The sequence below is a fragment of the Curcuma longa genome, chromosome 14 (assembly GCF_044706935.1).
Source record: "Curcuma longa cultivar G26 ecotype Majalengka, Jawa Barat chromosome 14, ITB_CL_G26_1.1, whole genome shotgun sequence".
Lineage (NCBI taxonomy): Eukaryota > Viridiplantae > Streptophyta > Magnoliopsida > Zingiberales > Zingiberaceae > Curcuma > Curcuma longa.
Genome location: NC_133874.1, coordinates 7,483,307 through 7,501,157, shown reverse-complemented (window position 1 = coordinate 7,501,157; position 17,851 = coordinate 7,483,307). Strand labels below are relative to the sequence as shown.

The 17,851-nt window shown below is 31.5% G+C and overlaps 1 protein-coding gene and 1 long non-coding RNA gene across 6 annotated transcripts; one reads left to right on the top strand and one right to left on the bottom strand.

The window, feature by feature from the left end:
* The first annotated feature begins 861 nt into the window (after positions 1 to 861).
* LOC141844782 (MADS-box transcription factor 23-like) lies at positions 862 to 9,964 on the top strand. Of its 3 annotated transcripts, none has more exons than XM_074732777.1 (9): positions 862 to 1,084; positions 1,247 to 1,431; positions 3,963 to 4,041; positions 8,123 to 8,184; positions 8,275 to 8,374; positions 8,456 to 8,497; positions 8,574 to 8,615; positions 8,775 to 8,932; positions 9,010 to 9,964. In XM_074732777.1, the coding sequence occupies exons 2-9, from the start codon at positions 1,250 to 1,252 to the stop codon at positions 9,026 to 9,028; spliced, it is 684 nt and encodes a 227-aa protein (XP_074588878.1). In that variant the 5' UTR covers positions 862 to 1,084; positions 1,247 to 1,249; the 3' UTR covers positions 9,029 to 9,964. The 3 variants fall into 3 exon arrangements, with proteins under 3 accessions (XP_074588878.1, XP_074588877.1, XP_074588879.1); XM_074732776.1 differs by having other exon boundaries at positions 8,574 to 8,657; XM_074732778.1 differs by lacking the exons at positions 8,123 to 8,184; positions 8,275 to 8,374 and having other exon boundaries at positions 8,574 to 8,657.
* LOC141844783 (uncharacterized) lies at positions 7,141 to 16,898 on the bottom strand. Of its 3 annotated transcripts, none has more exons than XR_012603197.1 (5): positions 16,813 to 16,898; positions 10,233 to 10,284; positions 8,266 to 8,326; positions 8,085 to 8,166; positions 7,141 to 7,369 (listed from the first exon to the last, which is right to left on the bottom strand). It is a non-coding gene; the product is annotated as an uncharacterized LOC141844783 (long non-coding RNA). The 3 variants fall into 3 exon arrangements; XR_012603196.1 differs by having other exon boundaries at positions 7,141 to 7,349; XR_012603195.1 differs by lacking the exon at positions 7,141 to 7,369 and having other exon boundaries at positions 7,931 to 8,166.
* Positions 16,899 to 17,851: the final 953 nt, after the last annotated feature.

Here is a 17,851-nt window from a genome sequence, read left to right as displayed (position 1 = left end):
CTTCATTCATTTACTTTTCTATTTTACACTAAATTATAATTCCAAATTTATTTATTTTTAATTTAATCAGTGTTTTTTTTACAATTATTCAATTAAGAACTCGGTTAATATCAATTGGCCCTTCTTTTGTTTTCTATCCTAAACATGTATTTTCTTTCTGATTGATGCACACACACTCTGTGCTGATATCCATTGTTCTGAATTCGAACTATTTATTTTACAGTAAGGTGGAACAAAACAATATTTTAATATTAGAGAAGAATATTTTATTTATTGATTTATCAGACATAATTATAGTCTGACATGTTTAAATTCAAGCTAATAATTGTTTTGTGCTAATAAGGTGACGAATTTTTTATTAAATCTTGTATCTATTTTATTTATAGAACCGTGTAAATGAACTAAATGTTTATAAATAAATTTAATATTTAATTTATTTATATTTATTCAAATTAAATGAATTAATTTAAATAATTTATTAAACTAAATCAATAAGTTTAATAAGAACAAATAGATCTGAAATATCAACCTCATTATTAATTAAGCAAATTTAGAATTTTTAAATAATAAATGAACCAAGTTCGTTTAGAATTTTTAAAAAAAAAAAGCTTGAACAACCATTTCGCAATTTGATTAATTTTAAATTCGGCTTTCCTTATTATTTCCTCCGTTTAAGACTTTAGAAACTAATAATTTTATTAAAATAAAAATAAAAATAAATTGCTTTCTCTTCCATTTAATTTCAAATAATACAAAAAGGCAAAAAAAAAAAAATTGTTGGTGCGATGTTTGGTGCCTACTCCCTTCTATATATATATATGCCTACTACACCGTCCCACCACGCGTCGGTGATCCATATGGTAGGCGGCGCACCTTCCCTCGCAGTCCGTACTCCAACCCTCGAACTCCTCCAAATGCTCCGCCAATGAATCGATCCATCAATTCATCCACCAGATCCCTAATCTCGGTGGAGGAGCCGAAGCCTTCCCACCCTTTCCGTCCCCTCACCGATCGATTCCGGAGTTAGGGATCGTTGATCTCATCAGCTGCTGCCGGTGCTAACCGATTGATCGACAAGCGTCAGGTACGTGATCGCGTCGCCTTCGTTTCTGCTTTCTGAAACTAAGCTTTCGATCGTCTCGATCTCCTGTTTCCTTAATTTCTCCAGATCTGATCGATTGAGGACGTTCTGCTCTCTCGTCCTGCGATTTTACCCTTTTCGATTGTTGGATTCGTTGTGTTGTAGATCATGGGGAGAGGGAAGATAGTGATCCGGAGGATCGACAACACGACGAGCCGACAGGTGACGTTTTCGAAGAGGAGGAATGGATTGCTTAAGAAGGCCAAGGAGCTCGCCATCCTCTGCGATGCGGAGGTTGGCGTCGTCGTCTTCTCCAGCACCGGCAGGCTCTACGAGTTCTCCAACACCAGGTTCACGTCTTTTCCTCTCGATCTCGCTTTTTCTCCTTATCAGTTACTGATCTGCTCTTTAATATAAGTAATACGTGGATCATGATCTATGAGTCGCAAAATTGCTCGATCTACAAATGAATCTAGAGAATGATACTCGATCAGGAGTTTTGATCACCATATAGTTTTTAATACCGTCTTTTTACTCTCACATGGCTCTTTTACTGCATTATCATTTTCACTTTAGGAAAAATTAAGGAACTCCCGCATCACTGATCAAGAAGATGGTGATTTTGATCTCTTTGTTTTTATAAGACAACCGTGACTTTGAAAATACATTTGTTTTATTTCATCTATCATAACTGGATAAGATGCAAGGTCTTCCTAGGTTTTCGATACAAAAGAATTGATGTTATATGTTTAATTAGAGATTTATATTAATTTGAGAAGTTAGACGATCGCCAGATTTCTGACGATTCTTTGTTATTTGACGTTTTAGCACTCACCGTATTACGCTTAATATGATTTTTTTTTTTATCTTTTGGTCTCACGTGACTCTTTTACTGCATTATGGCTTTTTTGCATTAGGATAAATTAAGGAACTGCAATATCACTGATTTCATTGTTTTGATCGACAATAAAAAATTTGGACACGTTCTTTTGTTTCATTTACTAGGATTCTGCATGATCATTATTTAAATGAGAGGTCTGTCTCTAATTTTTTTTTCAAATTGCTTTTCCCACCACCTTGATACCACACCCCCCCTCCCCTCCTCTCTTATTCAAATGACTTTTATACCCTTTTTTCTTTGTATTGTATTTTATTTTACTTATATCTCTCTCTCCTATTCAAATGACTTTTATACCATTTTTTCTTTGTTTTTTATTTTATTTTACTTATATATATATATATATTTAATTTTAATTAATTTTTATTTAGTTTTATTTTTTAAATTAAAACTGTTTATTATTTTTTCATTAATACTTATATATATATTTTTAATTTTATTTACATTTTATTTAGTTTTATTTTTAAATTAATTTTGTTTATTATTTTTTAAATTTTATTTATTTTATTTCTTTAATCAATTTTGTTTATTATTTTTTTATCAAATTTTTTTATTTTTTATTTTATATAATTTTTAACATATTAGAATGTCCCTTTTTTAAATTACCTTTCTAATTCGACACTTAAAAGGGAATCAATTATAAACAAAATTGATTAAAAATAAAATTTATATAAAATTCTAAAAATAAAGTATTGATAAAAAATAGTAAACAAAATTGATTAAAAATAAAACTAAATAAAAATTAAATAAAATTGAAAAAATATCATATTGATGGAAAAAATAAAACTAAATAAAAATAAAAATATATGAGGGCATTTTTAAATAAAATTAATTTAAAAATAAAACTAAATAAAAATTTAAAAATAAATAAATAAATAAATACAAAGAAAAGGATAAAAAAATTAAAATGTATAACAGTTATAATAAGTGAATAAAAATTTATATTATAATAATTATTGAAAACTATATAATTATTATAATAAATTCAATCGATTCAAGATTTTGATGGATTGAATAATTATATACTGATTGTATTAAAATGTATAACCGTTAGTAATACTGAATATGGAATTAAAAATATGTGAATAATTATACATATAAAAAAATAGAGTGGAGCGCACTAGATGATTAGAAATAAAAGGCGCTTTTCATTTTGCCGAAAGATAGATGCCGTTTCGTTATGAATGCTTGAGCTTATCACCGACTTGAAATAAACGGTTCTATAAATAATTGTGCCCAGCACTGATTTTACTGACAAACTAAATATTTATATATATCGTTTATACTTCCCATGCATTTGAAAATAGATATTCTATGCTTAATGCTGTTAGGATCAGTGGGGAAAAAAGAGTAAAGTTTGGTTGCATTTGTTTTGCAAAATATATATATTTAAAAAATTAGGATTTGACATGACAAAAAATCGTAGCTAATAAAAAATTATTTATAGGTCAACTACAAATGCATAGGATTCTGTGGAAAAAATAACTATTCGAAATTATACAAGTTTTTGCCTATGCTAGTTATTCAAACTCTCCTCAGCTTTCGTATGATCCTCCTCTGGTACTGGGGCAGCTATCCACTGTTCCTTTAACTACGCCACCCCCGCAGCTACCTCATCTCTTAGTGATCATTAAGAGCTCCTTGCTTTTCCTTATGGAGAGGGTCACCTGAGATTGTGACAGAGCTTGATCCTTTGCAAAGGAAATGAGTTAAGAGGCAGAGCAGCAGGTGCTCTAGCAAGCGGAGCTCAATCAGGCGGAAGAGATGGGTTGAGATCGGTGCTGGGATCGATTTGGCCAAGGGGGGAGGGATTGTAATTGAGATTAGGTGTAAGGAAAACCATTTCCTTCTATCGGTGCTCATTATAACTTTTTTTTCAGCGTTTTTGTTACACAGTTATTTCCGTGAATAACGGTTTTGTTGTATAATTTAGAAGTTCATTCTAATTTTTGCTTCTTTTTTTTTTAAATCTGAATATATCAGCATGAAGTCTGTCATCGAGCGATACACTAAATCAAAGGAGGAGCAGCTTCTAATTACGTCTCCGGCTTCAGAAGTGAAGGTAATTTTGTTTTCTGCTTTACAATTTGAGCTTCTAGTTGCATTTTGAGCGTCATTGCAATTTGTCTTGATTTATTTTGATTTCACTAAATATTTATATCTTAGAATTTACTAGTTATCGATGGATTCTATGAAACCGATTATTACATAAGGCTACTTCTCTAGGAATTGGAATTAAGTTTATATATTTCTTAATGAAATAGAAGGTTTAAGTTTCGGCAAAGTACCGATTCTGTCAATTAATGGCGGTTTTAGAAAAGTGATCATGCAATCCATAGCTCTAAAAATCGGAGACCCTTTAGGAGGATACTAAAATATTTTTTTCACGTTTTAAATATCGTAATAACATTAAAATCATCTATCCAAAAAAGTTGGTTATTCTGTCTTTATACCAATTCTAATTTCTTATGACCTTGTATTAAGGATTGGAATATTTGACTTAGAGCGTTTATTAATCCCCTTGTATCAATTTATAATGGAAATTATTCATAAAATTGTTGTCAGGCTATGACTGAACCCAATGAGTGTATTCAATTGGATGAAACATCAGGACAAAGGAAAGAGGAAAATGTTTTTTTTTTTTATTTTTCACAGGAGGAACTGGAGATGATAGAGTAAAAAAAGAAACTTTTTTTAATCCCGAATAATTTTCCACAAAAACGAGAAGGCGAAGAAAAGAAAATTGGGCATCTTACCATATTATATATGCCCTTTAATTTAGAATTTATTAAACTAGTCCTAATATTATTTTGTTTTTACCAAACCATGCCCCAACCATAATTTGAATTCCAAATGCAGGGAATTGCAAACCTAGATTGTGGGAATATTTGTGAAGGACTAGATATTTGAATTTTTTTATAACCAAGATGATTGCTGGAGGAAGGAGCTTTCGCACTTCAGTTTTGCATGAACTTGAGAGATTTGCAGGAAGGATTTTTTCAAGTTCATGCAAATTTATAGTGCAAGATTGCAAATTAGATAACGGAGTTAAATCTATATAAGGTTACAAATTAGCTAATGGAGTTGACTTTCAAATTAATATAAAAATGAGAACTCTTATTGACTAATTTAAGAATGTGATTTGATCAAATGCCTCACTTCCCTGCCATCCTTTGATCAGCTAATAAGTTAATCACTTATCCTCAAAAGCTAATACCTTTTATTTCATAAGTTGAGCAGCTTATCACTTGTCTCAAAATTTAAAAAGGCCATCAATACATTAATATTCTCCTAATACAAGCTTGCTTAAAATTTTGATTAGGAATATTGGCTATCTATACATTAATATGCTTGTATGAAGTAGGCATGTGCAAGTATTAAATAGTTTAGTCTTTAAACACCTTTGATTAAGTTTACATTAATTTAGATGAACTGAATAAGATGCTTTAATTGCACATGTGGCTAAGGTGCTATGGTAAGAGACGAATGATTTTCATATCACGAGAGTTCGAATATTTTTGAACGTCCATGGAATTGGTAGGCGTTCGAATCACTGATAACGTTGGAGTGTCATATCAGTTGTTTCGGACGATTCACCTTCACTAAATTGCACATGCGGACTATTTCTGTAGAATTTTAAGGTGTATTTAATTTAAATTATTATATATAACTTTAATTATATGATTATTATATAATTATTACATAATTAAAAAAAATTATGTAGTATAAAATATAATTTAATATTATTTAATTTAATTTATTTATTTGAAAAGAATAAAATATAATAAATTATTTACTATATATCATTGATAAATTAAATTAAATTAATTATTATATTATTTTTAAAAATTAAATAAAAATTAAATTAAATTAAAAATATTAATTATATAATAAAAAATTATGTAGTATAAAATATATTTAATGTTATTTTAATTTAATAATATGAATAATGATAATAAATTGATAATAAATCAAAAATAAATATAATTTAAATTTATAATTTTTTATAAAATAAAATAAATTATAAATTTTTAATAAAATAATTCATTAATGTTATTTTTTAAATTTAAAATAAATTTATATATTTAAAAAATAAATCATTAAAATAATTATTTTAATAAAATAATTTATTAAATTAATAAATATGATTAGTTAATTTTATAAATTTTTAATAAAATAATTTTTTAATTTTATTTTTTAAAATTTAACATAAATTTATAAATTTTTTAATAAAATAATTCATTAAAAAATTATTTTAGTAAAATTAACTTATTAAATTAATAAATAAAATTTATTAATTTTATTTTTTTAAATTTAAAATAATTTATTAAAATAGTTATTTTAATAAAAAAATTATTAAAAAATTAACTTAATAAATATAATTTTTAATTATTATTTTAATAAAATAATTAATTTAATAAATTATAATTTATTAATTTTATTTTTTAAAATTTAAAATAAATTATATATATTTAATAAAATAATTATTTTAATAAAATATTTTAATAAAATATTTCATTAAAATAATTATTCTAATAAAATAATTTATTAAATTAATATATATATTTTATTAATTTAATTTTTTAATATATAACATAAATTTATATATTATTAAAATAATAATTTTATTAAATTTTATAAATTTATATATATATTAAAAAATTTTTTTATTTTTAAAAAATAATTATTTTAAAAAATAAAATTAATAAATATATTTATTAATTTTATTTTTTAAAATTTAACGTTGCGATCGTGACCAAGTTTGTTGTGACCGTATGGCCTCTTTATTTTATTACAAAAGAATATTTTAGGAAAGACATATGCCCTCTTTAGTAAATTGCCAAAATAGTTTAATATACAAATATTACACATATAGTAATTCAATTTAAAAATATTAAATTGATTTTTTTTAAATAATAAAAGATGGCCTTTTAATTTTATTAAAAATTACCTTAGAAAAAATGTACTGTAATAGTTGTACCAAAATTCATATTCCGTTTTGGGCAGAAATGACAACTAGCCTTGACATCCTACCGTGATCTGCTCAATTGCGGTTGCAGCGATTGATCCAAATGGGCATGTTTCTGGCCATGTATGTAAGCTGATCAGGCTACCATAATCACTTGAACTAATAGCGTACCTTGCCAGCGTAGACCTATCCTACCTTGCGACTAAACCATCTAAATGTTACCAGCTCACTCAGATCAGCCAATCTGATAGGCCTGATTAGAGAGAGCAGAGCCCTGTTTGTCAGCTCAATCAATTGATTCTGTCCAATTGCACCAAAATATCCAACTAGCTTGCCTACTCGACTAGAATGATCAGCTGGTGCAGCTAGTTTGCTTAACAACTTGGTTCAATCAGCTCACACTGCAGCAGGACCAGATTACCTAATATTATCTGGATGAATGTATTATTTCAAGTAATATAAAAAAAACATTCCTAAAATAGAACAACGATTAAATATTCCATATGAATTTGAAAAAAGTATATATGGGCAAGTGTTCGAAGGTCAATTTTACAAGCAAGGAATAGTTATTTGGGGTATTTATATAGAAATTCATTGCAATAGAATAAATACCCTTGAAGCAAACACACCATTAAACCAAATACTACATAGGTGTGTTTGTTTCACGGAATAAAATAGAAAAAGAATAACAATTATTCCGACAGGATGGAATAGATAAGAATAAACAAAAACAAGTATCAACTATTTTATATTAGATTGGTAAGAATGTAATGCCATAAGGAATCCAAAAAAATAATTTTCACAATAAAAAATAAAAAATAATATTTGTTTGGCCCAAATAACCTATCCACTGTGGCAGATTCAGATTCAGTTGGGAAATTTGTTTGCATGGGTGGCATTGCAACAGTCACCTCCCCATCAGTCTATAGAAGTCCTAATACGTTCAGTGAACTTCTCAGTTTCAATTTTGGAATTACTCAGCTTAAACGAATTTCCAAACAGTTAATGGAATCACTTCGGAATTCACATATATGATTCTTTAACAATTCTTAAGATAGATGGGAATGATCTTTTAGGGCTGCAGCGTGTATTATTCAGTTGAAAGCATGTATTGTTACTCTTAAGAAAAATCATACCGTGGTGGGCTTACAAAGTAAAATTTCCTGTTCACCAGCTCTGGCAAAAGAAAGCAGCCAGCTTGAGGCAGCAATTGCATAACTTGCAAGAAAATCATAGGTATGTCAGCTACAACCAACTAAATGCTCATACTGTAGTTTAATTAATTTATTTGAGCATACTACTTTTAAAGACCATTACCAATTGCAGGCGACTGATGGGGCAGGAGCTGTCTGGCTTAAGCGTCAAAGATCTACAGAATCTGGAAACCCAATTAGAAACAAGCCAGAATAGAGTCAGAATGAAAAAGGTCCTAGCTTTCCTTGGTTTCATTCAGTTATATTTTCTTCCCTTTTGCTATCAACTATTTTAAATGTGCTAATAATTGCAGGAACACCTTTTGATAGAAGAAATTCAAGAATTGGATCGCAAGGTTGTAGAATATTTCACTACATATCAGTAAATTTACAATTCTATATCTGATTCACGAAAATACTGGTTTATCGCAGGGAAAGCTTCTTCAGCAGGATAATATGGAACTATACAAGAAGGTAAACTTTTTTCGCCAAGAAAATATTGAACTGCAAAAGAAGGTACCAGTCACAAATGCACACCATTGTAGATCAAAATACTATATATGCGTTTGCAATTTTAGTTAGTTTACAAGTTATTAATTGTATTTAACATAAATATTCCATTATCAATATCAGGTTCATGCAACAAGGGGAATGAATGATATTGATAGAAGCTCAACTATTCCATATAATTTCAACATAACAGGTGAAGCAAACGTGCCCATTCGTCTTCAATTATGCCAGCCACAGCAGGAAGCAGACGAATACCAAATTATAGGACCTCCAAATCTAGGGTAATTTTATTTTGTAAGTTACAAAACAGTGTATTCGCGTCTGCAGTCTAAAGATACAATTTTGACTCAATTTGCAGCAGACTTCAATTGCACTAAACGGATGGGTCAACGAGCAAACAAGAATAACTATCATTGATTTTACTTGGATCATCTCTAATGCAACAGGGCAAGCATCTGTACTTTCCACTTGTTAAGGTATATGACTGTGCTAGTTATTAAAACCTAAGACTTGCTGATTGTGTAAGGTAGTGATTATTGTGCTACATTGAGAATTTCTGACTGTGACTCAATTAGTAATGTCCACATGACGAGACAAGCAGTCGAAATGTGGTGGATTACTTCAATTGAGTTGATGAATATCAAGGTGATTGAGTAAAAAATATTGAATTGGACACAGCCTAAGTTTGGCAATTCGTTACTTTATCACACTGAAAATGTCAATTTGATGAGTGATTTGACATATCTATTTGAAGCAATCACACGCTATTTGGCATCAATCTATTGGAAAGTAGTTTGTGTAACCCAGTCTCAGTTGTCTACTATTATAATATCCTTTCGTCATGGCATGGAATTACAGTACCATGCAAGCAACAAGATATCTGCAACAAGGAAAACTGAGATTTGACAAATTTCTTGAACAGAGGATGTTCATCCTACACTAAACCTTGATGGAAGTGGCATGAAGAAGCTACTGTTTCTATCCCAAGCCAAAGCCAAAAAGGACAATGAAATTCATGCGATAGATAGATCTTAAGAGGTCTGCTAGAATGCTAAATGTTATGAGGAAGAACGGTTTCAGTATCAGAAAAATCAGGAACTTCACTTGCTGCAACAACATTTATTTAATCAAAAAATAGCAAAAAAAAACTATAATTTCCTATATGAAAAATTGCCAACTTGCCCGCTGTTTAATGGTGTTCTTCTGACCTAAATTGTAGATATGACATGTTTTCACGGTGGCAGAGAGTAGAAACGGAATCAGTGACGTAATAGAGATAGTTCTATCATTATTTAAATTAAAAAATTGTTTGAGAAAGTATTCATACAATTGAAACAGCTAGTATCAAACTGCAAATTCAATTGCTTAAAGTTAAGAATCTTTGACCTAGATTAGTAAAATCTTTTCTACAAGCTTTAAAAACTTATCATGCAATTTAACTAAACTGCTTCAGTTAAAATAAACAAACTGAGAGATTAACATTATTATTGTAACACAAAAAAAAATAGAGCTGGGCAACAGAATTTTTATTTTTATTTTTGCAATCAAAATAATATACAACTAAGGCTAATAATGACTTACCCCAGATCTTCTACATTTGCTGCCTCTAACTAAATCCTCTATACTGGAACACCTAATGAGAGAATACAAGTCAATAAACAATGCAGAAAACATCTACAACGGTAGTAACATATAAAAGCATATTTAACACATTAGTCTACGAATTTCAGCTAAAAATAATGAAGAAACAGAAGTAGATTATCCTTCTAAGTAAAAGGATATGTTACCCAAAGATAGCATGCAAAAAGCAGTTTATCAGTGAAAGTATCTATGCAGTTTGGTTACATAGGGATACTCGTGTACTATTAAAGACCTCTCATGATCAAAGCAGGGATGTTAAACCTATAGAAGTAGAAACAGTTACAAGAATATCAACAGAGGTCTCAGATATTAGTACACGAGTCTATAATCATTGATCCTAATGATGGTGACAATGTCAACGATGGCAAGGACAATATGAAATTTCCAAATTCCCAATATTCAGAGAAATGACATTTATATCATAGCATTTCGACCGTGCCTTAGAATGCCGTTTCATATCACCCAAAGCAAGTGATGCTGAATGGATCCACTCAATGGACAACACCAAGATGACTACAAAACACCACCACCAAGTGAATGATGCTTCTCAATCTGCCTCCCTTCAAGTTCAACTCGAGGAATTCAGTTGATATTTGAAATCATTCAACTTCAAATCTAATCACAACAAATTGAATCACAGAACGATCTACTGCCCTATTTGGATTATAGTGTTTATATCTAAATAAAACAAATTCAAAATGAACAAAAATTACATGGCGTTCAAATTGTAGATCATCAACAATAGAAGTCAACCAATCTGCCAATTGTTGGGTCAATCAATCAATGCAAACACACACACACACACACACACATTCCAGTCCCAAATGCACAAATTACTTTATGAAATTTACCTAATGGCTTGCATTCTCAAACCTAGATTCACCAAGATATGAGCCTCCAATGGCCGTTACAAATCTCACCAAGATCATGAATATACAATATACTATCAAACTTTATCAAAACCTACTTGAAGCAAATCCTTATGTTAAAAAGATATTAGCACATCTACATCAATTAATTGTTTTTTATGACTTATGTTCTGTCATGATGTCACGAGACACTCTGAATCAAGAAACCACCAACTCTTCATTGGAGTTTCATTTTAGATCAATTAATAAAAAAGTAATCTCAGGTGAAGATACATAAAGAAAAAGTAGTTACAGGTGATGTTAGGAAATCAAAATAAAATTTAATTGACAAATAAGATAAATAGATTAAATAGTTTGGACTGAACTAAAAATTTCCAGAAGGCCTAGATTTCTGTTGACCGTTGTACAAGTCCCCATACACTAACCATACCAACCAGGGACAGATCTAGGAATTATATTTGAGGGAGGCTTGAATTCGAATTGATGGAAATACTTACTTTCGCTGTAGCATCTTACTCTCCTCTTTCTCACTTCACCATCGCCGACAGAGTCCACTGCTTTTCATCTTCTCCGAAGACGACATTCAACATCTGTACTTTTCGTCTTCTCCAAAGGCAACATTCAACATCCGTTACTATCGAATATTGATCTCACTGCCTCGATATATTCTAAATTAGTATTCAATATCTGTTACTATCGAATAAACTACTTGTTTGTTGGACTTAATGTGAAGGACAAAAAGGCTGGACAAAATAAAAATTGAAGCTTTCTATTATGGGTTGGAAAACTGCTATAGTGACATGTTCTTCCCACTATTAGCATTTGACCGAAGACAAGAAATAAAGTAAACCATAAGAATAAAAGATAAATCAAATAGAATAGTAGGAATTATTGTTGGTTTGCCTGAATTGACTAAGAGAAAAGAAAATTAAACAACAAAACAACTACAAGAATGAAAGGAAAAAATAACAGAAGTCTTAACCTCTTTTTCAACCGTCTCGGCTAGCTCCGACGACAAGAAAAGACAAAACAAAGATTGCTTTTGTTGGAGAGGAAGAAGGACTAGGGTTGATGTTGGTCTACTAGAAAACAATAAAAGAAAGTGAAGGAGGAGGACTGCTGCTTTTGAGAAGAGGAAGAAAAAAAGATAGACGATATTGGAGAAACAGAAAAGAAAAATAATTAAGTTATTGGGAAGAAAAAAACAAGAAGGAAGGAGAAAATCAAAATAAAAAGAAACCGATGCATAGAGGCTTGCAAATGAGGCGGTGGGAGCACAACACTATTTTTCTCAAAAGTTCCCTAACTTGTTTTAAATCAATTGAACTGTTTTAATCTAATTAAACTTGATTCAACCATAACTTGGCCAAATCAGATACAAATCAATCATGATTTAGACCAACATATTTATTATCTTCGCGTCTACCCGATGGATTTTGTTCAGCCCCAATCCGATTTTAATTCAGCACCTTCATTTTGTGTTTGATGATTCAATTAATTAATTTATTTATTTTGTTAAAAAATTAATACCTAATATAAAGATAATAATAAGCTGCATGAGGGCTTATTTATTTTGGACCCGTGAGGGTTGGACAATAGCCCAGGGCAGCCATCACATGGCTCTGTCTCTAATACCAACATGGTGAAGGTTGTGGCGGTGGGAGTTCTGGAGGATGAGAACAAGAATCAAAGGGACACCATTGATGTTACTTGCCTACCACATTGTCCATCCCAACCACCAGGAATGCACCAGCATACCTTCCTTACTTCCCCATCAGATCATACCCATACCATGGCAATCTTGTACCTCTGACATGTGCTCAAAATAATGTGTTTCACTAATACTAGGTGGGACATCAAGAGATGCTACAGCCATTGAGCTTCATATGAAAAAAATATGTTCTTTATGGAATAGGGTCACAAATAATTAGGTGTAAGTAAATTGCTTGAAAGGTGTTTGAGATTAGAGACTTCGGCAGATTTTTTTAGCCTCCCACCAATCACTTCCAAGTCCACCTCATGCCAAACCTTCGAGCCATCAAATTAAACCAAACAAATTTGGTCATGCCAAGTCGACCATCAACTCAGCCTTGTTGAACCACAATCTCCATATGCAACTTAAATTTGATGCACATAATCTCCATTGTCAAATGCATCAAAACATACTGTATTTCTCGTCATTCAAGATTGTTTGGGTGTGATTGCACCAACAATAAATATTTTAGTAGATAATTGATAAATTTATTAGGTATTGATAGAATTACAAATGTTTAATTAATTAAACCATCTAATCAATTGCATGATCAATTATTATTAATTATTGATTTACAAGTATAAGCACAAAAACAATATTGGTACGATACAATGCATTATTGAAATCATATTCCAAAGTTCAAAACTCTAGCACAACCCAAAACTTTAAAATGCAAGGGTATTTTAAAAGTAACACTCTCAATGGAGTCTTACAGAAAATGTATAATTTCAAGATGTAAAAAGATACCACTTTAAAAATAAATAAATAAATTTAGAAAATCATTGCAAGAAATACATTCTGAACATTACAATAGCACAATCCTGAGACCTGAAACTAGAAGGTGTTCATGATCCTAACCTAGCTCAATTAAGACCAAGATCAAGCGAGGGGTGGAAATAGGCAAAGCCCATGCCAAAAGGGTCAATCCTTACAACTTTATGAAAGCATGCAACTCACAAGTTGAACCTAGCACAACTGGCAATGGCAATAAAGCTAACATAGGCCTCAGCACGAGAGACTTGAAGAACTTGGAACAAGCTATTAGTTTAATAACAAAATATTAATCAATAAAAATTAAAATCTAAAATATGGGAATTTAAAATAATATTTCTTTACTTTCAAAAAAAATTAAGACTAATGTAATTAATATTTTTAAATTAAAAAATATTTTAGAGATAACAAGTATAATATACAAAGTTTTATAAAAACTTTTTTTTTTTGGGGGGGGGGGAGTTGGGGGGGGTCTCCTCTTATATATTATATGATTAAGGGGTTCTTTTGATATTGTTAATCTTAAATTCTAGTATTTTTGGGTTTTTGAGTCCTATTTTTCTGGTTGGGAATTTTTGGGAGTCCAATTTTCTTGGTTGGTATTTTTGCAAAATTCATTTGTGCATTTTTGGTGCATTTTTTCTTATAAATTCTAATTCCATGATTAATTATCTTTAGGGTAATTATTCTTAAATTTGGACCTTAAATCATAAAACATGTAGTGCTATTTTATTTTGGTATTGCATTTTTCCATTTTTTGGTGCATTTTTCTTATAATTTCTAATTCCATGATTAATTATCTTTAGGGTAATTATCCTTAAATTTGCATTTCTTGATTTCATTTATCATTTTTGACCTTAAATCATAAACGTGAGTTCTAGTGCTATTTTATTTTGGTATTGTACTTTTTAATTAAAGACCTTGTTTGGCTTGATAGCCATGCTTAAGCTAGCTTTCCTACGCCTTTCTTTGTCCAATCTCATTTTATACTAGATCGATCACATCATGTTGACTACGAAAGTTGCACTGAGCACAACATGCTAGCTAGGAGAGTTGCACTATGCTCAACCTACAAGTATGTTTCTTACCTATCTAGGCACATCCCTAATCGTTCGGGTAAGACAATGCTGAGCATGGTTTATGTCATGTTGGGACAAGTCATGGACAACCCAACACATTTGACACCTAATGAGAGCATGTTCCTTCACTACTTATTTACTTTGATCTTATTTTCTTAATCAAAGAGAAGCTCCTTAATATTGTCATGAATAGGTCTCAAATTGACTAGTTTAACCAATTTGTTTGTTTTGACTGAATGTTCATAGTTTTATTTCCCTCTTTTGGTCTTTTCATTTTGGTTTCTATTGATTCTAATTAATATATAATTAATATTTGATTTTAAGGGAAAATTTATATACAATATAAATCCCAATCCACAACTCAGTTGATCCCAATGCAAATTTTGTAATCTGTCACTTAGTTGTGATGACCTGTATCCTTATTCATCAAGCAAAAACCCTAGACGTGATTCCATTTGTATGAATTGAGAAGTTTGGTCTTTTAGGACATGGTTGAACATCTAAGAAGTTTAACGTACATGGTGAGATTAAGAAATTGAAGCCAATCGAGATTCTTGGCCTTGTGATGGTCAAATGTTTTCATACATTTGACATCCAGAGCAAGTGGATGAAAGTGAGTGTATTATGATTATTTGGTACTTTTATTTACTGAATTCCACACTTCTTTATCATATAATGAATTCTGTAATCTGTAATCACCTAGTTGTGTTAAATATATTCAGTAATTGTGGGAATGTTTATCCTTGTTAACCATGCATGAATTTTTCCTAGATCTTAAGAGATATATGCTTTCGACCCCAACAAAGTTGCACCTTACCATTGGTATGTGATTTAACATGATAAATTGCATGAAATTAAAACCTTAACAAACTTGCATTTTGTCTAATTAAAATTGAGAAAAATAACCAGCATCTTAATGAATTCCTTCAAAGGCAATATTAAACTGAAGGGTATTTTAAAAAAAATTACAAACACGTGGGCTTAACAAAAAGGATAAAATAAATAAATAAATGAAATATAACCTAGAAAATTTGTTATGTCTCACCAAGAGATAATAAAATGAGGCTATGATACCACTAATAGGTTAAAAAATAACTAATAGATTATATAACTAAAAAGTTAGAATTGATTTGGTTAGTGTATGGTGTAAGGATAAGGCGAGGTTAAAGGAAACTTAAGTAAATGTAAAAAATAATTTAATTAATTGAGATATTATTATAGTGTTGCAGCATAATGAACATATAAGATCTATGTAGTATAAACACTACAAAAATGTACTCGCGGAGAGTGAGAGCTGGATGATCCGTGTGTATAAGCCAATGAGATAAGTGAGTCTTACGCAAATCGATTTCCGAAATAAAAGAATCGGAAAGGATATCAGCTCGTATATGATACGAACTCATCCAATATAATTATGCCTCACTCAATGTTAGAAGAAAGTCACATCCAGAGACTTCGCCAATGAAGTGTACTCAGCCAATGAAAAACAAGAAAAGTATACTAGATGGCTAATGTACGAAGAATAAAGCCAATGTTAAGAAAACTAGAAGATGAAGTACAGAGACCCTAAAACGTAAAGTAACCGCCGGCAAAGACAAAGTTCCGTTCAAAAACAAAGACAAATCCACCCAAGCACAACCCAAACGCACAAAGAGACACTTCCCGGCGGTATAATCACGCACCACACTAAATGAAAAGGATAGAGGTGATAGATCCTACTCTCCTGTTCCAGAGTGATCTGGATAATCATCTCCTAACCATGACCTTCTAAAAACCTAATCGAATTCCAGAAATAACCAGCGATCTTCTCAGATCTAGACCCTCTATTTCAGCCCTGAAGCGAAAGCATTCGCCGACTCTTTTTCTCTCCACCATTCCGATCGTCTCGGTCATCACTCCGACAGCAAATCTACGTTGGTACGAGCACAGGTAGCGAGGAACCAAGGACTTTGACACCCAAACGCAATGAGAAATCGAGATTACGCGAAACCAGAGCAACAGATGATCAGATCTACGAGTTGAGAGAGAGAAGGAAGAACGAGTGGTACCTCGATGCGCCAGAGAGTGCGACGAACGGATCCGAAGCGGAGCGATGGAGGAGCGCTCGGTTCCACCGAGTAAATAAAGAGACCAGAAGAGCAGCTCGCCCCCGACCAGTCGCTTTCTCCCATTAAATATTGATAGCAAAGCATGTTGCTCCGCAGGAACAAGCATTTAGACCGACAACCTCTGCGATGAAGGATCCACTTGTCAAGGAGACATTGGCTACAATGTATGCCTATGGATAGGATGGGGGATCACCGGACCGTGCCTGTGCATCTGGTCGTTTAAAACGGTTCACGTGCCGTTTTGTTTATTGCGTTGCTGGAACACGCGTCGGTGAGGCGTAACCGTTGCCGTTATTAGAGCGCCTCGAGGCCGAGCCGCTCTCTTTCTCTCCGCAGTTTGTACGTACCGCGCGTCACCAAGTGTTACGTGTCGCGGACTCCTCGTTATGTCGCGGACTCATCGTTATGTAGCGGACGTGTCGTAACGTGCTACGGCTGGAGGTCTTCTCAGTTAGCGACGGATTAGCTAGCTATGATTTTGTATTACTGTTTAAATATAAAATAATAAAATAAATATCAAAATTCATCTCAATATTTTAAACAAATAATTATTATATTTATGTGTAAATAAATAGCACCAATATGGGGAGAAATCCTACCACAGTTACCTAAGCATTTAGCGTATGTTAGATAATTTTAATATTAATGGGGAGAAATTTTCAGTGTTGCCGCCCCAATATGGTTTGATAATGAACAAGAAGGTGCATGTCATGTTGCCGGTTTTTGGAACATAATTGAGTTGATTACGATGAAAATAGATTTGTTGAAGTAGACAAGGATCGAATCTCAACAAAAGTTGAGACAATGTCTTTCTCCATCGTGGCCAACTATAATTTTTCGATTTACCTCTTTATAAATGATCGTGAGATTGACCATGTGGAACTGTTAGAATGACAAATTTAATCTTTTGTTGAAATGTAATAAAACTTACTGCAAGACATATAAACAGACATCCAACGAAAATGAAAGGCCTTCTTCT

Coding starts and splice junctions, on each gene's coding strand:
- LOC141844782 (XM_074732776.1), top strand. CDS start 1,250: ATGGGGAGAGGGAAGATAGTGATCCGGAGGATCGACAACACGACGAGC. Junction 1,432..3,962: donor TACGAGTTCTCCAACACCAG/GTTCACGTCTTT, acceptor TGAATATATCAG/CATGAAGTCTGTCATCGAGC. Junction 8,375..8,455: donor ATAGAGTCAGAATGAAAAAG/GTCCTAGCTTTC, acceptor TAATAATTGCAG/GAACACCTTTTGATAGAAGA.